Source organism: Drosophila gunungcola, unplaced genomic scaffold, assembly GCF_025200985.1.
Source record: "Drosophila gunungcola strain Sukarami unplaced genomic scaffold, Dgunungcola_SK_2 000134F, whole genome shotgun sequence".
In the NCBI taxonomy this organism is placed as follows: Eukaryota; Metazoa; Arthropoda; class Insecta; order Diptera; family Drosophilidae; genus Drosophila; species Drosophila gunungcola.
Genome location: NW_026453295.1, coordinates 135,136 through 156,224, shown reverse-complemented (window position 1 = coordinate 156,224; position 21,089 = coordinate 135,136). Strand labels below are relative to the sequence as shown.

The following is a 21,089-nucleotide window of genomic DNA, read 5'->3' as shown; positions in this document are numbered from 1 at the left end:
GCCATGTAAATATTTAAAAAAAATATACAAATAAATATATCTTTTTGAACTTAGACGAAACATCTTGAAAAATAGTTTATATAAAAGGGATCTCCATTTGTAGTCATATAGCTAGATGGGTTATTTATTTACACTACCCTACAACAGTACAAAAACACGGATGACTGCGGAGGCCACCGGATGCTCCTGGGAATCCCGCGAAGGAATCCGGATGGGGGCATCACTTGGCCTGCTTTCCGGCCTTTGTGCGCTCGTCCAGCGGATCGTAGCCAGAGGCCATCTTCTCCTTGAACTGCTCGTAGGTGCGTTTGCGGTCGAAATGCTTGACCCACTGGCCTGGACAGGATTGCTCGAATAGCTTGCGGAGATTTTGGCAGGCGGATGGCACCTTTTCGCCGCTGGTGGAGCTGTGCTTTGGGGCGTGCTCATCCAGACACTTCCAGTACTCATCCCGGTTGCTCCAGCACTTCGTGCGCTCCGCCTTGTCCGGAAAACTCATATTCCTGGGTGCTTTGCAGTGATTTTGTCTTGCCGGTCTCCGGTTCCTTGGATTTTCTCGCACTCCTCTTCGCTGTCACTGGGGTATTGACTGGTCTTCCCGTAGAGGCACCACTCTTAAAGCCTTTGCAATTGCTTAAATACAGAAAAAACGACTTAAAATAATTTAGTTTCATAAAATAGCAGCACAAACCAAAAAACCAACCTCAAATATTACAAAACAAAAAATCAGCTGTTATTTCGATTTCGATAACTGCAAAGCGTGTGGCCGCACTGGCCAACGATTCTTTTGGCGCGCGAATTTGAACCTTACCAATTTGTAAATGCATAATTTATGTAATAAACATGGTTTTCATATCTAAAATAGACTCTGTTTATAGTCTTTAAACATTTTATAGTTAAAAAAAAAAAGAAATACTAATGGCATTTAATACAACTTTGAATATTTTAAATAATTAATTATGGTTTATTATGTGGCTTCGAGGAGAAACAAATGCTACCAACCATTTAATTTTACTTTTAATTTCCAATGAAAATAAAATGCTTCCCATTTTGACAGTTAATGGAGAAAATGCAATGTTTCTGCACACTGATGATATTTGTTTATTGACCGCACCATTTATGCTGTTCATAATTATTGTTTATTTGATTGATTTAATATCTTATGGCTAAACGTAAACGTAATTGCAAACGAAATGTGCCTCTCCCATGGAGGCATACTTTCGAATTCCCCAAACAAATCGGCATTATTTTGGGTGAAAGAACTTGTAAAATGTCTGCTAAAAACAAAATAAAAAGGAAAACGAAACCGAAGCAAACAAAACAAATAAGATAAGACAGCCATTCGCTGCCAGCGATAACAATTAAAATTAAAACAAACATGTTTTGTGAGTTACGCTATAATTTCTAAGTGTGATCCGGATGCATTAGACCCGGGGACATCGAAACCGTACATACATATTCCATATACTCATATTCGTTTATAAATCTTTCTTTTTTGCTTATCGTAGGTACACAAATACGTATAGAAATGCCAGTTGAAATGTCGCGGGCGGAACGTCTTGTGTCCTTTGACCCTTGACCTCGTGGCGGGAGCTAGATGTGGAAGGGGTAGGGATAGGGGTTGTGGCTGAATGACGGAAGGGGAATAACCTACATCTTAAACTACACATACTCCTATATTGTCGTTACAAACATTTACAGCTTACACCTAAAGACGCAAAACGCACATCAAAGTTAATATAGCCCGATATCCAAGACTATATACTATATAGCACATACGGGGGATCGTTAGACGCGGGGGATATGCTACGAGGACTAAGGATACTAATATGTATACATCTAATATATGATCGGAATCGGAGAACTCTACACACGTTAAGCATAGTGAGTGAACCGCAGTCCGTCGTTTCAATTCTCTGTCGACTATCGAAGGGTCATGTCCCAAAATGCATTGCAGTTTGTGATCTTGGTCGAGTGATAGTTGGATAGATAGTTCCTGTATATAAACCTTGTTGGTCTGAAGCCGTATCGGGGGGCGGGGCGGGGTGGTTTCCTAGTGGATGGTGTGCGGTACGGGGGCTTGGGGTATTACTATCTTTGAGGCACTTGTGGCTTGGCTAACTTTTGCTTGGCAAACTGAACAAAATTCTTAAACGAATTGTGCAAATATCTCTGGCCGGGATTGGAGGAGCAGTTGGTGTCCAATTTTGGGGTGTGTGTGTGTGTATGTGTGTATATATATAGGGGGCTTTCTGGCTAAATACAAAACAACTTGAACTTATTCTTCTGTTAACGACTATCAGTACTTTACCCTGCACAAAGACATATATATATTCAATATATTATATATGTTTGGTTCTATAGACACTGTTTCCTCTTTAGCGTATCTGCTATATGTTAATCTAAAATCAATGCTTGTTATAAAAAACATGTTTTCCGCTTAATAATTCCTCGTTTTCTTTCGCTTTATTGTTACATTCAGTATATTTTAAATTGTTTTAATTCCGTCTAATGAAATTTTAATGGTAAAAGTCAAAGCCAAACCTGTTTGAACAAAGACAATAAACTGTGAAGCCTTTTGAAGCTAATAAAACAAATGATTTTTACTGATTTCTTGAACATGCTAATACAACTTTAAAATACACTGGCAGCTAGACAAACGAGTTTTCCAGCTCTCTTTCCTTTTTTTCAAACCTCTATCTCCCTCATTCTTATGACTAGATGCACTTTAACGCAATTTTAATTCTCCATTCACCCGACAAACTCTAAGTCTAATTTTAAGTTTAAAACATTTACATTTTGCACATACACACACACACACACACATCCAAAAAGATCGGTAAGGAATTGGGAATTTGCACATTAATAGTTTGCCCATCTAAGTGGTTAGTTTCTCGTATAAAACATAAAAAAATAATGGGTGATAATAAAAATATTAATAATTAGGGGTAAAAACAAATGAATAAAAATCAAACAAAGTTAATAATAAACAAACACTAAGTGTAAACGTAAAATTAGACAAAAATTTGTAAACCATGAAACATTTGGCAGTCGAAGAAGAAGGCCCTCGTCGTGGGGGCGGCTCCAATTTCGATTCATCATGCATACTATATATATATATATGTATATATGTATATATATATATCCTATATATATGGCGATCGTTCCTGCTGCTGCTGTGATGTCAGATGTCTGATGTCTGATGCATGTGGCTTGGTGGGGATTCTCTTCTTTTTGTTTTCGGCTGAGACTGAGGAGTCTGGAATCATTTCGAGTTGAGGTCGTGGTTGGTGGTAGTGGTGATGGTAGTGGTGATGGTAATGGTGATGGTAATGGTGATGGTAATTGTGGTGGTGGTGGCCTACGCCTGTTCCGTTTCCCCCGAGGCTGTTGTGGGTGGCTGCGTTTCCGTTTCCGTTTCCATTTCCATTTCCGGTTCCGGTTCCGCTGCAGTCGCTGCATCCGTGGGCGAGGCATTTGTGCTTGGGGATTGGGAGGCGTACTTGCAGGCGGCCGTCAGGCAGCGACAGCCCACACTGGAGCGGTGCTCCACGCGCCAGAACTTCTCCCCGTAGTCGTAGCTAAAAAAGGAAGCAAACATCATTTGGTTAAGACTTCCCAAGGAATATGCAAACAATTTAAAAGCATTTTTCTTTTTGAGGGTAATTAAATTAGCAACTCAAAGTATAAATGTCTTTCAACTATTCCTGATCTTTCTCCATTTCTTAAACTTGCTTAATTGGTTACTCAACAAAAAAAAAGCAACTTTTTAATTTGGCTTGTAAAAAAGGCATTTATCAATAAATGGCTCAATTAACGCTTTTAGCAAGAAACTCAAATAAAGCATAAAAGTTTATGAAAACCTAATATTTGGAATAGTAGTTTGGTTAATTATCACCTCATTCAAAAACCTAAGTTCTGGTTAGTTTAAGTTTAACTGGCAATCAATAAAATAATTTAATGTAATTAAGATCAAAAGTTACAAAACTTATATGAGCTAAAAACTAAAGAATTCTGAATCTTTCATATGATCTCTTAGTTCCAAACGATAAATTAGAAAAGTAATGAGAAAACAAAATTTCTTAGCTGTCTTTAGGATTTCTATGCTTTCCCTAATAATTGCGGGTTTGATGAGCTCATTAAATTACTCAAAAATCAGGACATACCAGATCTCCTCGCCGGCATCGATGTCGCGGCAGGCGAAGAAGGCGATCTTGGGGAATCGGTAGTCCTGGTGCTCGTAGAAAACGCGAACAGGCAAGACATTTGGCTCGCACGAGTGGTTGAAGAAGCGGGTCACATTGCCGTAGTAGTTGGCATCGATGCAGTGCCCGTGGTCCAGGTCAAAGTAGTAGCTGTCGTCGGTGCGCCGATCAGCCTCCAAGGCGGTGAGGATCTCGCCCGTGTAGGTGGCCACGAAGGTGCCCTTGGGCACATTGGCCAGTGCTCGAACGCCCCATCCCTTGGCCTGCTCCTCGCACTCGACGATCTGCAGCGGAGTCCTTGTGCCGTTCTGCACCACGCGGTTCTTGCACGATAGCTGCGCCAGAAATTAGAGAAGGATTTCAGTTTCAGTTTGGTCAAGAGCACAGGAGCATCCTGCTGCTCACCTGATTGCAGCCGCAGACATCGTTGCATTCGAAGATCACCGCCGGATCCTCGTAGTTGAAGTCGGCGGTGAGGCGGCTCTCGGCGGTGTACCAATTCTGCGAGGAGGCTCCGTTGCACTGGCACCGATCGCTGCTGCAACTGTCGGGGCAAGAGCAGATGCGCATCTGCGAGACGCGCCGATCGATCTGCACCGAGTTCTGCTGGATGATGCACTGCGTGACGTAGCGAAAGTCCGGCCACAGCAGCGAATCGGCCTCGTCCTCGCTTTCGGACATGGCCAGCTCGTTGCGCACCGCCTGGATGGGTCGTGCCTCGCGGCCATTGGAGGCATCCGCGCAGACCACCAGGGTGCGCAGGCCCAGCGGCCGGAAGCTGCGCATCTGCATGTTGAAGCCCACGGTGCGACCGCACTCGGACTCCTCGTTGGGTATGCAATCGAAGGGCAGCTGCTCCGCCTTGTTTTTGATCATCAGATCGGCTCCATTGGCAATCAGAGCGATGCACATCCTTGTGACCGAGTGCCGGCAGGCAATGTGTCTGGAGGGAACAGGGGACGGAGGATTGTTGTTCACTTCTGACTTGGTTTGACAGCCAATAGCCCAAATAGTCAATAGCTAATAGCCAATTGCCAATACTCACAGCGGGGTGTCGCCCTCCACATTCTGCACATTGCAGTCCGCTCCCGCCTGCAGCAGCACCTTAATGGTGTCCAGTCCGTCGTTGTGCAGCGTGGACCAGTGCAGCACCGTGTTGTTGTCGTTGTCGCAGATGTTCGGATCGGCCTCTTGGTTGAGCAGGAAGCTGAGAAAGTTCCGAGTGTTATTCAAATTCAAGGGGAAGAAGATAATTAGATGAACCCACCTGACGATATCCGTGTGTCCCAGCTCGGCTGCCCAGACCATGGCCGTCCAACCGCCCTCATCCTGGGCATCGATGAAGCTCAGAAAGCTGGTGATGTTCCGCGAGGCGCGATAGCTCTCCACAATCAACTGCGTGGCCTCCACGTTGCCCAACTTGGCTGCAATATGCAGACAGGTCTTGCCATCGGGGCCCTGTGGATATGTTGATGGCACACAGTTTATATGGGTTAAATATGCTTAGAATCAGGTAGTAATAACCACCTTGATGGCCACATCGGCTCCGCATTGCAGGAAGAGATTTAGCATGTCGCACTTCTCGTTCATCACCGCACACATGAGTGCCGTCCGCAGTTCGCTGTCCACAATGTTGACGAAGTCCTGGGAACTGGCGCCCTTGCAGAGCAGCAGGTAGGCCATCTGGAGGGTGCCCTGGTGGGCCACCAGATGCAGGCAGGTGCCGTTCAGGTACTCCCGAATGGGGGTCAGCACATTAAAGTCGGCAGCTACCCAATAAAAGCACAATAGCACATCAGTAAAGATTAGAGGGATTAGAGGGAATGCAGTGCAGCAAACGCACCCAGAATCTCTGCCACGCGCTCCAAATCATCGTTCTGCACCGCATAGTACATGTCCCGCGAGGTAAACTCCGTGGTCACGCGTCCACTGGCCGACACCACATGGCCACGCAGCACCACGTTCATCACCGAGTCCGGTATCAACTGCGCAAAGTTGATCGTGTTCAGAGCCTGGCCGGAGCTGCCCGCCGCCTTGCCCCTTTGGCTTCCGTTCGTCTTCGAGGCGGAGGAGGAGGTGGATGCTGCGCCCGCGGCAACGGCGGAGGTGGAAGATGCCCCCTTGCTTTTGGCCTTGGCTCCTGGACTGCTGGCCTTCCCAGCGGCTCCAAACTGGGCCAGATGCGAGGAGGTGGTCAGTTTGGCGGGTTTGCTGCGTGGATGGCAAAGTCAAAGGCAAAGGCAAAGGCAAAGGCAAAGGCAAAGGCAATTAGTTGGCTGGCCAATACAATGTCAAGCCCACAATTCCACTCACATTTTGTACTTCTGGGTGGGCAGAAAGACGGGCAGCGACTGGCACTTCATGGTCACCGTGGAGGTGCGCTCCGGAGTGTCCAGTCCGCAGTGCGGGCACTTGAGCACCAGCATGGGACTGCTGAACTTGGCGCCCTGATCCTCCTGACCACGTCCCTCCTCGTACGGAGTGTTCAGGATGAAACGCTGGGCGCAGTCCGGGTGAAAGAAGTGCTGCTGCTTGCACAGCACAAATTTGCCCTGCAAACAGGCAATGTTAGTAAGTCTATATTGATCCATGATGATGGCCTTACCTGAGTGCAAAAGATGCCACATCCGGCACAGCAGTTGTGGGACTGCAGGCGCTTCTTGTGCTCGTCGCAGAGGATCATGTAGCTGACCCTTTGGCTGGGCCGCAGCAGATTGTGCACCTCGGCGGAGAGCTCGTTGCAGCAGCCGATCTTCTGCTCGTCAATGTGATCGATGGCACAGCAGTAGGAGGAGTCGGGCGCGTTGCGCGCATAGTACTGCGAACTCTTCTGGCACAGACAGATGAACTTGGCCGTCTTCGAGGTGCCGGGCTTGGCATCCAGGTCTCTGATGGGCGTAACGTCCGCCAGTATCGAGGTGTTTAGCAGGTGCAGCTGCTCCGCATCGAGTGTGGCAATGGAGGCACTTGCACTTGCACTTGCACTTACTCCGGCTGCCACAGTCGCTGCTCCCGCTCCTCCTGCTCCTCCGGCTCCTCTAACTGCCACTCTTCGCGTGACCTTGGCTGGCTGCCCAATGGCTGGATTCCGGCTGGCGGATGGCTTCTGCTGAGCAGCAGCCGCCGATGTTGTGGGCAACTCCTTGGCCACTTGCGTGTTCCTCACACGCAGCGTGACACTGGGCTTGCCCACCTGCACCCTGGTGGTGGGCACAAACTCGTTGTCCGTGTTGGAGCTGTCGTTGTCGGTGGCCTCCTCGCTGTGATTCCGCTGCAGACCCAGATGCTTGAGGTGCTTCTCCTTCTGCTTGGCCAGTTTGCGCTGCTGTTTTTTGTTCAGCTTGCGCTCCTCCGGCGAGCGGTTCGCATTGATGCGCGACGCCTTGATGTCGCTGAGGAACTGCTCCACATCTGGGCACGGACGCACCTTGCTCTTGGCCAGCAGGGCGGCGCCATAGTTCTCAATGTCGCGCTGCGACTTGGAGAAGAGTCGCTTCTTGATGGCACTCGTGCCAGCGGGATGGCCCGGAAGTCCATCGAAATTGCTGCCATCCGACTTGTCGCTCTTCTGGCGCGATGCCGAGGAATTGGAGCCACCTCCCCCCGTTGGCGGTGTCTCGAAATCCCCATCTGCTGCTGCCGCTGCTGCGGCGGCCGCCGCAGTTTCCCAGTGGGTCATGCGCTCAATATGTTTCGTCTCGAACTCGCAGCGCAGCTCGTCGTTTTCGAGGATTTTGGGCGTGGGTTTGATTCTCCTTTTCGAACGCTTGGGCAGCTGCAGTTCGGCTCCGCCCGTGGGAGTGGTCCGCTTGCTGCCATTGGTTAGGGGAGTGGGCGCAGCGGAGGAGGAGGAGGAGGTTCCCGGTTCGATTTTCGCCCCTGGAGGAATCTTTGCCTTGCGTCCGCGCTTCTTGGGTGGCGTCTTCTCATCGAGGACAGCCGGTGGCACGGCCACCGGGCTAACCTCCATCATGGAGGTATCCGCCGGCGGCAGGTGGGCGGGCAGGGGCTCCGTCTTCACCTCCTCCCAGGTGCCCCCGTCGACGGGCAGCCGATTGCCCAGGCGGACACTGCGACGCATCCGCTTGCCATCGCCCGCGGGAGCATCGGCCAAGGAGAGGAGCTCCTCCTGCTGCTCGGTCTTTACCACCACCAGGTCGCTGCTCAGGTGCTGCTCCGCCGCCTGCTCCTCCGGCAGCTTCCGCTTGCGGCCCGGCTTCTTCTCCACCACCGAATCCTCGCCCAAAGGCAACACCTCACTGGTGTCCACCTCGGCATCCGGTCTTATCTTCTTGGCACGACCTCTCCCTCGCTTGGGAGCAGGTGCTGGGCTCTCCTCGGGCGAGGGTGTTGCAGCTGCTGCCGTCGTTGGTGGCACCTTCTCCGGCTCCTTCTTCAACTCCAGACTAACTGCTGCTGCAATCTCCTCCAGCGTTGGCACCTCCACCAGACGACAACTAACCTCCGACGAATCGGGCTCTGCCATCTCCACCTGAACTGCTGGTTCATTGCTGGCTGCTGTGGGCGTGGCAGTGGGCGTAGGCGTGGGCGTGGACGTGGACGTGTCTGTGGGTCGCGGTGTCCTTCGCGAACGACGCGTTCCGCCAGGCGAAACCAGTTCCTGCAAAATACAGACACTCATTCAGTGCGTGCGGACTCAATAAATACAAATCCCCAATATATGTGTGTCTATGTATTAAGCAGGAGGAACGAGGAGCGAGGAGCGAGGACCAGCGCTGATGGAATGCCTCGAATGGATTCGTGGGTTGCCAAGGCAACTGGTTCTACCAAACACACGAGGCCAGCTGGCCAAAAGGATGAATGGATGGATGGTTTAACCCCCATTGTTTTGGATGCAATTACTCAATGTTCAGAGTGGTGGGGGAAATGGAAATGTGTATCCAATCGCTCCCGAATTATGCAAAAGTATATATTTATTTACTTTTCCCTTCCTGTTTATCTTCGGAGGGAGTAAAAAAATGCCACCAAGGCAAGCGAATTTGTTTATAACTTTAATCGTATTGTAAATACTTTGACCAACAGAAAAGCTATGCTCGCAAAAGTTTGCTAAAGATATTTTACATTCCAGATAACTCGATTAATCAATAAGGGTAATTATACTTGAATTCAAAGAGATTTCAAGGGCACTCACCCATTCAAAATAGTTTAAAAGTTTGCTATTGTAGTGAAAGTTCGATTATATATAAAGAAATTTTTGGTACTCTTCTTAAACTTATTGATTTATGTACCTCAGTATATATGTATATTAAAAATTATGCAATTTACTTTATTAATTATTTAGTATCGGTTTTGTTTATTTCTTTATCGAAAGACAAAATTACGTCAATTAACACTTATGTATATGTTTTTGTTAATTTTGGCATATTTGGGTGAAACCAAAAATTTGAGTTTTAATACTGCAGTTAAAAAGATAAATGTTTTGTTTTCTGTGTTGTTTATTATATATTAAGCACATCAAACTAATAAGAACATAAATTAAAATTAATTTAGTTTAGTAAATGTCAAACCAAAACTTTATGCTAATTTCATTTTATTTTATATATGTATTTATTTACGTAATATATCCTAACACTAAAAGTTTACCCAACTTATATATTAGAACACTAGTGACCATATTTTCTGAGCGACTTTTAATTTTTTAGCGAAGACTTAAAAGGCTAGAATGCATCATTTAATATTAAGCAAAAGGACAATACAATTGATAAGGGAATTATTTTAATGACAAATAAGTTTTATAAAAATGTTCTCTCAATTAACTTTGTGTTCTTTTCATTTACCCAGCGATGAGTTATAAGTAATCTATCCCTTAAATCAAACAAGTTACAGTATGTTAGATAAGAACCTTCTATCTTTCTGATTGTAAAGCATTTTTAAGAACCCAAACTCTGGTTACTTTATGAGTAAAACTCAATATTCCCATATTTTAGTTTGTATTTTTTCAAAACTATTATAAAGAATTTTCCTGAACTATTAAACCAAGTGATGAGTTATAGTTATACGACGACTTCTTATCTGCTGCCAGAAATTGATTAGGAATTAAAGAGAGCCAAAGTCTTAAGTTTAATTGGTATAGAAAATAAGTTTGGGAGTTTAAAGAGGGGTATGCTAGCTTGGCCGTAAATCTTTTGTATAAATTATGGCAAAAATGCAAAAGCTTTTAAGCTCGTCATAGTTTTACTTTTTTTTTTTCAATACCGAAGCTTTTCCCTAGGCGGTGATAATAATTAACAATGGCATGGCACAGAAAACGTGTCTTAAATAAAGGATAGATAAGAAAAAGTTGAAGACCAATAAAAAAGGGGAACCCCCCCCCCCCCCTTAACACCTTCGAAACTTCGTTGCCAATTTTAAATAAAATATATAAAACATGCTGGCTTTTTATGTAAAATGTTAAACAAAATAACAGATCAAAAACAATACAATTTTGAAATAGCCAAATTTTAATTTAAGATTATATTTTAACATTACGTTTTGCAGAACCTTGTGTATTACATTTAAAATCTAAAGATTTTTAAGTTAAAACATTTAAATAATTTATCTGGGGTTAAGACTTCTAAATTAAACGAAAAAAATTAGGAATTTCGAAGTTCACACATACACACACATACATACATATGTACTTACATTTTATCAGCTGCTGCCGCTGCCGATATCTCTGCCGGCGTCGCCGCCCGAAGCTCGGTGTTCACATTCGAATTTGAATTTGTTGCGTCAGCAGCGACGTCGACGTCGGCAGAATTGACAACAAGTGGAGATGCTGTTGCCGTTTCCAGTGTTGTTGTTGTTGTTGTTGTTGTTGGTGTTCCTTTTGTTATTACGGGTAATTCTGCATTTGCTTCCTGTTTTGCAGCTGCTGCTTCTTCTTCCGACGCTGCTTCTTTTTTTTGCTGCTCAGTCTTAATGTTTTCCCTCTGCACGTCCGCTGCCGGCGTTGACGCCGACGTTGCTGCTGCCTCTGCTGCTACTGCACTTTTCTCTGCCTGCTCGGTACTTTCCAGCTTTACCGTTATGGCCTGCACTGCTTGCTCTTCTACCTCCTTTTCGTCTTCTTCTTCCAAGGCTTTTGGCTCTTCTTCTTCCTGCTGCTCCAGTTGCTCCTTAGCTTCGTCTTTTGCGTTCTCTTTTACTGTTTCTGCATTTTCTTCTTGTTTTTCAGCATTTTCTGCAGTTTCTTTAGCTTTTTCTGCCGCTGCCTCTTCTTCTTCCAGCTTGACAGCTGCCGCATCCACAACATCCGCCAAAAGACCCTTAATATCCTCGATTTCCTCTAAATTCGTGGCCTTCTTTCTTTCCTCCTCTTTACTATCCTTGTGCTTTTTGTCCTTGCAGGCAAACTGATTGTTGGCCAAATTCCGCCATTTGAGGGTTTTATCCTCCGCCAAATCCAAATTTAGAAGAGTACCGCCTTCCGCAGTTGAAGTAGCACAATCGCTATTAAAAGTACTGGACATACTATTTAATAGCTCCACATACTCCGTCATTTTCACTTTTTTCTTTTTACTAGTTTTCACTGTTTTTCAGAATGCTCTTTGTTTTTTGGAAATCAATATTCCATGGTTAAACCAAAAAAAAAAGGTTTGGGTCTGCAGTAAAGTATTTTAAGCGATTGTTCATTGTTTTCAAGTTTTAAATGATTTGTTTATATGGGCTTCAAAAAAAGAAAATCAAAGATTATTAAAAATTGAGCTCCAATCTTGTTCTTCTTCTTGCCACTTCTGCCGGCAGAGACGTCGACGTCGACTGCACTGCTTTTTGGTGGCCACAAGTTAACTGTTTTTTCTTCTCTCCCTTTTTGGTTTCTTCTGGTTGAGAAAAAAACACGCGACGTCACTTAAATAAATCATAAACTAAATTATTAATCGTTATGTCGAACTTCTCGCGGATTTTCTTCGGTGTTATTTCGGTTTTTTTTTGGTGGCCTTAAGAAGCAGAAAATGTTTGTAGAAATCGCTGATTAGCTCACATGTCGAATATATTTCCCTCTCTCTTTCACTCTCTTCTGCACCACCTAGATTGTTGTTGTTGTTGCTCTGCCGACGTCGCTGCCACTGCGTTTTGTTGCTGCCTTTGCTGCAGTCACTTTTGCGATTTTGGAATGGGAAATTTTGTAAGGTGAAATATTCTCAGGCGCAATTCGCGATTGCTTTTTACTTTCTTTGGGTTCGTTTTAACGCAGCTCAGTGAGAAATATTATTAAAAAAAATATAAAGAAAAGCACACGCACACACATACACATGTGTTGGGGACGCACGCACACGCACGCACGCACACAGACACCGCACCGCGCTGAAAAAGCAGAAAACAACAATAGTATCAGTGTTACCAGGCAGTGAAACTGCATTCAAACCCCAAAATGCCCTCGACTAAACTATGAGTTGCCACTAAAATATCCCCGTAAATACAAACGCCCGCCAAATTTAAAACATTGTAAAGTACTTAAATTTCATTTAGAGGTTAAAAGTAAGATAAAGAGAAAAAAACAATGGGCCAAGTAAACAGTTCTGCCTAACTTATTTTTTATTATACATTTACGTAGCAAAATGTCAATTTCATTATCAATATTATTAAGTCAGCTTAAAAGTCACACAGAATACTTTGCTTACAAAGTAACGAAATGTTTAAAAAACAAGAATTTTGTTGCCGATACGTTTTCACGTATTTACTCGTTATTTGTGCAATTGGGAGATATTTTCGTCTATATAACCAATGATATATACCAAGTATTCAGATTGTTTATTAAAATTTTCGAATTTTCGATATAATATATATCACTCAAATGATTTCTGAAGAATGCCCTTAAATAGTTTAAACTATTTAAAAATATACCGGAGCTTGACATATAAGTAACGGTAGACATATGCCGGAATATTAAAATAAAAATACTGTTCCACGGTTTTGTGTTAGCGGCGCTGCCAGACCCACGATATTGCTGGTCTGGCAGCTTTACATGCGATAGTATTGAATAAATTTGGGCCAGCTCTAGAAAATAATTGCTAAAAAAAAAACAAATTGCTCTTTGTTATTGTTATTATTACAATAATAAAGTTAAAAACACGATTCCTATACGTGTATACACACACACACATACACGGAGGTAAAAAACGAGGGGAATCCCACGTAGAATGTGAGAAAGATGCGCATGCGCGGACGAAGATTGCTGACGATTATCCTTTCGCTCCTTTTGATCGTCCTGCTGAGTCTCTGCTACTTTTCCGGCCACTTACGGGACTCGAATGAGAGGGACTCCCCCGAAGACGAGTTCCTGCTGCACCTGCCGTCCGAAACGGAGGTGGATCCCCCCAATCCCCACCCGCCATCAGCCTATCCTCTCCTGAATCTCACCGATTTCCAGTACACCCTCCATAGCAATGTGTGCCGAAAGGCGGAAAGGGAACTCCTAGGTAAGTGGGTCATCTAAAAGCCTGGGTTCCATCACTCTAAAAACTTTATAAAAGAAATCTAAAGAGATCTCAATTTTCCAAAATGTTAAAAGTGATTTCAAATCTCTAGAGGTTTTTTCAAAGAGGCTTTAGTACGCCCCAATTTTAAATATCAAGCTATATAGCATCACTAAACCTTTACGTTATACCCCCTTAGCCATTCTGATAGTCACATCGTATTCAGGACACGATGCTCTGCGATCTGCCCACCGCCAGGCGATTCCCCAAAGCAAGCTGGCCGAGATGGGTCTGCAAAGGGTCTTCCTGCTGGCCGCTTTGCCTCCACGAGAGCATTTCATCAACCAGGAGCAGCTGGCCAGCGAACAGAAGCGTTTCGGCGATCTGCTCCAGGGAAACTTCGTCGAGGACTATCGCAACCTGAGCTACAAACATGTGATGGGTCTGAAGTGGGCCACCCAGGAATGCAAGAATAAGGCCAAGTTCATCATCAAACTAGACGACGACATCATCTACGATGTGTTCCATCTGCGGAGGTATCTGGAGGCACTCGAAGTGGGCCAACCTGGTCTGGCCACCTCCAGCACTCTGCTCTCCGGCTATGTACTGGATGCCAAGCCACCCATTCGCCTGAGGGCCAACAAGTGGTATGTCACCAAGAAGGAGTATCCACATGCTCTGTATCCCGCCTATTTATCCGGCTGGCTGTATGTGACCAATGTGCCAACGGCCGAGCGGATTGTGGCGGAGGCGGAAAGGGTGTCCATGTTCTGGATCGACGACACCTGGCTTACGGGCGTGGTGCGGACCCGATTGGGCATTCCGCTTGAGAGGCACAACGATTGGTTCTCCGCCAATGCGGAATTCATCGACTGCTGTGTGCGGGATCTTAAGCAGCATGGCTACGAGTGCGAATACTCCGTGGGACCGAATGGCGGCGATGACCGACTGCTGGTGGAGTTCCTGCACAACGTGGAGAAGTGCTACTTTGATGAGTGCGTCAAAAGGCCAGCGGGCAAGTCGCTCAAGGAGACCTGTGTGGCGGCGGCCAAGTCGAAGGCTCCGGAACATGGATTGGCTGAAATTAAACCACTGCGGCTGAGGTGACCTAGGTTCACCTGGACACACTGGCCCACCTTCAAGGACTACCAAGTGCAAGAGGGCGAGAGAGGTATCCTTGTAATGGGATATCATCCCCACGCCACTAATCTTAGTTTGTAACTTACTTTAGGTATTGCGATCTGGGGTGAACCAACCAGCAATTTAACAACAAATCGTCTTAAAATATTAAGAGGTTTTTAGGACACCCCAGAATAAGATGTCCCAGTTGAAAAAAGCAGGAACTTGAACATTATTTAAGATTTTATAAGCAAATCACACTTTTTACAGGTCAAATCGTATAACTTTTTTCTATTTGTACTTTGATTTGTACAATATGACAATGGCAAGTTTCTGCTGAAATCTATGATAATAGGTGTTATACCCTCTGAATAAAACATCACAATTCTAGAACTTCTACAACCAATTGTAAAGTGAAAACAAAGTGTATCAAAAGTCAAAAGATAATTGGAGTGTGCTGATGAATTCAAATATAGTATAAGCACCTTAGTATCATTAACGCTTACAATTCTAACAAAACAGACTCCGTCCTTCTCAGTATGTTAGATTTAAGTATTGTCTAGCGATGAATTATGAATATAAAACTGCATTTATACAACACAATAAAAAAATAAGTTTCTAACAAAACACAACAAAAGTGTTTTATTGCCATTTTTATTTTTTTTTAAGTTCTTATCAATTTGCATTTAGAAAAATAACGAAAAATGCGAGAATCAGCCAAAAAAGTTTTTCCGAAATAGTTTAGGTCCTAAGCTTTCCAAAACAAAATTACTCCGAAAAGTGTTTTGCAGAACACTCGCCAAAAACAGGACCCACGGTAAAACAAACGACAGTTACGGACTGCTAACGACCTAATCGAACGAACCACACCACTTTTTTTCCGATTCCGAGAAAACAATTTGTAGTCCGAATATTGATTTTTCACTGATGTAACCATCACTTAATTTTGCGATTTTGATTCTGAAAAAAAAGTTGCAGGTTTGAATGCCAATTGGTGCGGAGTATTTGTATGATTTCGCCGAGGTATGACATTCGATGCTGAAACCATGTTTCCCTCGCGTTTTGGCCAAAACAAAGCCCAAATTTTTCGGAGTACCGTAAGGTTATATGGTAGCTGCTGACCAAAGTGTGCAACAATTTTGGCAGCTATCCGAAAACTGCAGCAGCCTAAAAAAGTCCCAAAAATGCAGCTTGAAGCTGAGCAGGAGCTTATATTTAAACATTTTCATTCCATTCAAATTAAAAACGTAAGAAACACTTAAATTCAAAGGTTATTTTTTTTAGGAGTAGGAACATGTCCAAAAACAAGGGAAATGCTTTTACGTTGTCATTATCGTTTCTTTATTATCATAAATAAATTTAAATTAAATAAATGCAATACAATTAAGCACAATTCCATTGATTTGTTATCGATGAAATTAATTTTCTTGTCTCTGCTTCTTCGATCAGTTATCCTTAGTTTCGTTTAGATTGCTTTTGCTTGCTGTTTATTGCGTTCCTTTTACAATTAAATAAATGTGAGTGCGTGTGGGTGTGAGTAAATGAGTGTGGAAACGGGTGAGTGTGTAAGTGAGTGTGAGTGTGATTGAGTGCGAGTGTGTGCGGCTGCAGTCTCTATAGAAGTTACAAAAGGGATCATGATCTATCGTCCTATCTCACTCTCTCCCCCGATCATCTTCCCCCTCTTTCGCTCTCTCTCTCTCTCTATTTCTCTAGCAAGGACCATGTTCCATTTTCATTGTTCCCTTTCGTAACTTTATAGAAAGTACGCGCTCGCATCATTTTTCCTTCTTACTTTTTTTCCTTTCTTTTCTCTTACTAATTCGCATATGTGAAATGTGCTCGTGTATGTGTGTGTGTGTGTGTATGTGTCTACTAGGAAAGGTTTTTGTTTCGTTTTCTCTCAAGGGAATTTGTATCTCACGCTCTAAGTCTAAATAAATATAAATAAATAAATTGTATATTACGTAATTAATTTATATATATATCATTTAAAAAAAAAAAACAAAAAATTATACGGTTGTCAGTAGTGTGTACGAGTGTGAGTGGGGATGGGAGGGGCTATATCGCCTGGGCAAGAGCGAGACAAAGATATAGAGTTAGAGAGTGTGTGTGTGTGTGTTGTGTGTGTGAGAGAGAGAGCATATGTAAGAGTGACAATTTTGTTGTGTATTTTCTTTTTGTTTTCTTTTCTTTCTTGTTTTTCTTTCGTTCTACTGCTTTTTCTTGTTCCTCCTGTTTTAGATTCCGCTCGTTCCGGGCTTATGCTACGATCTTGTGGGGCTGCATCCACTTCTTCATGTAGTAGCAGAACACGGTGGAGATGTAGAGCAGGATCATCAGCGCACAGGTGACCGCGAGGGCCAGCACCGATGTCTTCGTGGGGCAGGGCTCGATAATGGTGACAGTTTTGTCTGCGAAATGAAACGGAAGTTGAGTTAGTCCTGACAACCTAATAGGGTTATTTCTTTGAAAGCACACTCACCTTTGGCAAAGTCCGTGCTGGGATCTGCCTTGAAGAACTCACGCTTCTCATCGCCAAAGTCCAGGACCAGAATCTCCTGGGAGATGTTCATATCGTCCTCGCTCTTGGTCTCATTGCTGGAACGAATGGAAGTTATGCAATATTATACCATTTGTATACTCAAATTGCGTATTACTGATGCATATACATAGCTCATTTTTAAATAATTTATGGTTCTCAGGGTTAGATCTCCCCAAGCCCCGGCTCCTTACTCACCTCTCAATGGAACGACGACGCCTTCTGCCCAGGGACTCGAACGACTCCATGTTCCATTCGCACACAGCCGGTTCACATGGACCCAAGCAGTACTTGACATTGCACTGGAAGATGACACCGTAGCTCTCCGTGAATCGGAATGCCTCGTATGTGGACTGCAGAGCATTTCCATCGGCGGTGAAGCCGGGGAAGATGGTGGGATCGGTGGGGCAGCCGTCGTCGTCGATGATCTTGAAGCTGGTGCGGGCGTCCTTGGCCATGGCCACGCAAGAGCGAGCGAAGATGCCATAGGGAGCTGTAAGTTTGTCAATTTATAGGTAAGTAAAGGAGCTCATTTCAAATCCCGTGTACGCCAAACTCACTGTCTTCGGGGATCTCGATGCGGAAGTTGAGGCGATCTCCGATGCGCACAGTCTCCACCTCGCGCTGTCGTGTGTCCAGGATGCGGATCCTTGGCGGTGGAGCCTCGGGCGATGAATTGATGTGGATCATCTCCGGGTCGCGGATGGGCATCATGCCGAAGGTGATGTTCTTGGAGCTCATGTCATAGGTGCACTTCACCTTGTAGATCTTGTCGGCCTTGGTCATCACCACACTGTGATGCTGCAGAACCACTGTGTTGGAGTAGACGCCAGTCTGGAAATCGAGGTAAGGTGATGGTGATGAGTACATAGTATTGTATTCTATCTATTTACGAAAGGATTCCAATTGACTTACCACACTCTGTGTGTTACAATCCTGTCCAGCCATGGTCAGATCCAAACGGAAAGCATCCGAGTTGATCACATCGATGTTACAGGTCTCCGAGCGGCCCAAAGCGTAGATACGTCCATTGAAGGGCTTGTTGGTGCGGACCTGGACGGCAATTCTGGTGTCCTTGCAGTGCACGGAAACTGGAAAGGTTGTGTACAGAGTTTATTTAAAGATCTCTCCTCAGATTCAGACAGGACTTACCATCGTAGCAAGTTCCGGTCTTATCGCAGTTAACGTCATTGCGCGTCAAGTTTGTGAGGTTGGGATCCTCAATGGTGTCCAGGCTAACGGGCAGAGTGTCGATCTTGTCGAGAGTGCCGGGCGGAGATCCAGCTCCCGATCCGGCGGCCTTCTCGCACTGATTCTCAAAGTATTGGCCAATGGGCTCACCATGGTCGATCAGCGGACGCTCGTGGTTCAAATAGGTGGATGGCCCATCGGGCAGGGTCTTGTGATCCAAATGATACAGCCGGCAGTTGTACTGGGCTCCCTGGGGCTGACCCAGATACAGGAAAGAGCGGCACAGGAACTCGGATTCGATCTCACAGGCCAAACGGCAGGCAGACTCGGAGGTCACCTGGAGTTCCTTGTCCGTGTAATAGTGCAGACCGACATATTGGGCCACCTTCTCCTCGGAGACGCCCATCTTCTGTGCATTGCCAAACGAGCGGGTGTTCTTGCAGGCCTGAGCGGGCTTCAGGCAGAGATTCTCAAAGTAATCCGTACCCTGGGCGTCCACCAACTGGACAAACTGTCCGGAACTGCGTCGATCCGAATCACTGAGCACACACTTCATGTTGTTATAGTCATACTCCACCGATCGGCAGACGAAACGCCTTTCGTTGAGGCAAGCCGACAGGCAGGCCTCCTTGGTGCTGGTGTAGATCAGGGCATTGTCCAGGCCACGGATCACCTTGTTTGGGACCCTCTCGAAACTCCACGGACGATGGCAGACATTCTCGCTGCGCAGCTGCAACTTCACCATGTAGTACATGTTGGCGCTCCTTTGCGGAGCTGCCGAAGGATTGGCCGCCGACGAGTCGTTCTGCAGCTGACAATGGGTCTCCTGCGAGGGCGACAAGGGATTCACCACGAAACTGAAAGCCGCCGCCTGGCAATCGGCCTCCTCGCGACACCATCCTTGGCACTCATACAGCGACAGATTCTTGACGCTGTAGTACGTGTTGCCCGGGAAATCAAAGTCCGTCAGCTTCTCAAAGGCCATGCGGGCATCGATTTGGCTGGGCAAGGACACCAGCAGGACCAACACGGCGGACAGGAGCAGCGGACCCAAGTGGAGACCCATGTGCGCCGGAGATCGGTTGCGATTTCTACTGCTTTCGGCTGACTGCATTGCGATCTGAGAATAGAAAAAAAGGGAAAACGTGGGGGGTTAGAACTGAGGATATACCAACTGAGGTAATACTAAATAGCTATAGGATTTTATAGATCATATAGACATGAAGAAGATGCAAAATTGGCATAATGGCATATGGGTAGTTTCTAAATGGGTAGATCTTATCTTCGCTTTAAAAGAAAAATATAAACAAAACTCAACGGCGTTCTATTTAACACATACGGTTTCAAATCGAGAACTTTCAATTTAGTTAACATAAATAATAAATGATAGGGTTTCAAAACCCTAAGTATATGTAAGAAGTCCGAAGGACCATGGAACATTAACAAGAGGGCTGTAAACCGAACCAGTTTAGACGTGATTTAATGCCTTAGAAATGCCAAGATCTTCTTTCCCAGAAGTTAAGCGATGAGTGCTACTTCCTTTCCTAGCCTTTCTGGCCAGCGATCTCCGCCCCTTTCGTTCCACTTCTCTAACTGCCAGTGCTGACAGCCACCATTTGAATGGAGAAGGTGTAGATCTAAAAGGGAGTTTAAGTTCAAGGGAGCCAAGTGGAGGGGCAGGCAGGCAGACGGAGTGGTCAGTGGTCAGTGGTGCAGTGGCTACTACTTCCGCCATGGGATGGACTGGCCCATTACACGCTTAACTAAGCGCCTAACCACCGAACCAATATAAACTGAGCCGCAACCGCAGCTCTCATTCGCCATTTCCATGCTGGAGACCAGTTCGCTGGATCAAGCGGGGCTATAGTGGCATCTAAAAGACATCTTCCCACATCCATGTCCACATCAAACTCTTTGACTTTCCACAGACTTTAATGAGCTGTCGAAAGGGGAATGGGATTGGCAATAGCAATAGCAATGAAGGGGCTACGTTTTATTGACGATCTGTGGATCTGCGGTTTGAGTTTCTAACGGCCCACTCCATTCCCGTTCCACCAATCCTATTCCCCCATACCATACCAATACCAATACCAATACCAATAGCAATGGCAATTCCAATCTCTAGCAGCGGGGCAAAACAGCTTTTTGGCATTCTTGTGGTTAGCATCGGAGCAGGCAGCAGCAAATTGCTTTCTGCGGACAGCCAAGTAATCCAACCCATCCAAACCATCCCAACCAATTGACCCCGGATGGTGCATGTCGGTTCAATGAGTTGACCTGCAGGTGCAAAAGGATCGAATGTGGATGGGGCAGTGGTTGTAATGTGGCGGTGCATCATGCACATGTGCCAATAAGTGGGTGGTCCCCACGAAAGAAAAGCGAAATCGATTTGAGTTGGCCGGAAAAAGGGTGAAAAAGAGTTTCTTAAGCTGTGAATGGGTAATTGATATTCTGGGTAATTCGATAAGTCAGTAATGAGTTACTCATTTATGCTGTGAATAAGTTGTAGTCGTGAGAAAATGCATTACTTATTGAAATTGTAAATAATTCGATAAATCAGTAATTAGTTAATTTGAATTTGAAATGGAGAATGTAAAAGGTATTTAAGGTATG

General features: G+C 45.1%; 5 protein-coding genes across 7 annotated transcripts in view; 1 reads left to right on the top strand and 4 right to left on the bottom strand.

Annotated features, from left to right (window-relative positions):
* Window positions 1-96: 96 nt before the first annotated feature.
* On the bottom strand, window positions 97-731 carry LOC128265553 (cytochrome c oxidase assembly factor 6 homolog). Its single transcript, XM_053001628.1, has 2 exons — window positions 704-731; window positions 97-633 (listed from the first exon to the last, which is right to left on the bottom strand). The coding sequence occupies exon 2, from the start codon at window positions 497-499 to the stop codon at window positions 221-223; it is 279 nt and encodes a 92-aa protein (XP_052857588.1). The 5' UTR covers window positions 500-633; window positions 704-731; the 3' UTR covers window positions 97-220.
* Window positions 732-1,381: 650 nt separating this feature from the next.
* On the bottom strand, window positions 1,382-8,847 carry LOC128265557 (histone-lysine N-methyltransferase EHMT2-like). The gene is made up of 9 exons (XM_053001633.1): window positions 6,811-8,847; window positions 6,519-6,757; window positions 6,049-6,416; window positions 5,733-5,974; window positions 5,473-5,663; window positions 5,251-5,412; window positions 4,611-5,148; window positions 4,167-4,540; window positions 1,382-3,581 (listed from the first exon to the last, which is right to left on the bottom strand). Exons 1-9 carry the CDS (start codon window positions 8,845-8,847, stop codon window positions 3,362-3,364), a joined length of 4,371 nt encoding a protein of 1,456 aa, XP_052857593.1. The 3' UTR covers window positions 1,382-3,361.
* A 1,978-nt stretch (window positions 8,848-10,825) lies between these two features.
* Window positions 10,826-12,539, bottom strand: LOC128265549 (glutamic acid-rich protein-like). Of its 3 annotated transcripts, none has more exons than XM_053001622.1 (2): window positions 12,190-12,539; window positions 10,826-11,874 (listed from the first exon to the last, which is right to left on the bottom strand). In XM_053001622.1, the coding sequence occupies exon 2, from the start codon at window positions 11,705-11,707 to the stop codon at window positions 10,847-10,849; it is 861 nt and encodes a 286-aa protein (XP_052857582.1). In that variant the 5' UTR covers window positions 11,708-11,874; window positions 12,190-12,539; the 3' UTR covers window positions 10,826-10,846. The 3 variants fall into 3 exon arrangements, with proteins under 3 accessions (XP_052857582.1, XP_052857583.1, XP_052857584.1); XM_053001623.1 differs by having other exon boundaries at window positions 12,459-12,531; XM_053001624.1 differs by having other exon boundaries at window positions 12,451-12,502.
* A 637-nt stretch (window positions 12,540-13,176) lies between these two features.
* LOC128265555 (beta-1,3-galactosyltransferase brn) lies at window positions 13,177-15,380 on the top strand. Its single transcript, XM_053001631.1, has 2 exons — window positions 13,177-13,627; window positions 13,824-15,380. Exons 1-2 carry the CDS (start codon window positions 13,360-13,362, stop codon window positions 14,729-14,731), a joined length of 1,176 nt encoding a protein of 391 aa, XP_052857591.1. The 5' UTR covers window positions 13,177-13,359; the 3' UTR covers window positions 14,732-15,380.
* Window positions 15,381-16,060: 680 nt separating this feature from the next.
* The window catches only part of LOC128265552 (uncharacterized), a 39,817-nt gene continuing 34,788 nt past the window's right edge, over window positions 16,061-21,089 (bottom strand). The window contains exons 4-9 of the mRNA XM_053001627.1: window positions 18,438-19,596; window positions 18,201-18,376; window positions 17,846-18,119; window positions 17,484-17,778; window positions 17,229-17,344; window positions 16,061-17,157 (exon numbers count right to left, since the gene is read on the bottom strand). Coding sequence (XP_052857587.1) covers window positions 17,006-17,157; window positions 17,229-17,344; window positions 17,484-17,778; window positions 17,846-18,119; window positions 18,201-18,376; window positions 18,438-19,590 — 2,166 coding nt within the window. The 5' untranslated portion in view covers window positions 19,591-19,596 and the 3' untranslated portion in view covers window positions 16,061-17,005. The remainder of the gene's footprint in view (window positions 17,158-17,228; window positions 17,345-17,483; window positions 17,779-17,845; window positions 18,120-18,200; window positions 18,377-18,437; window positions 19,597-21,089) is intronic.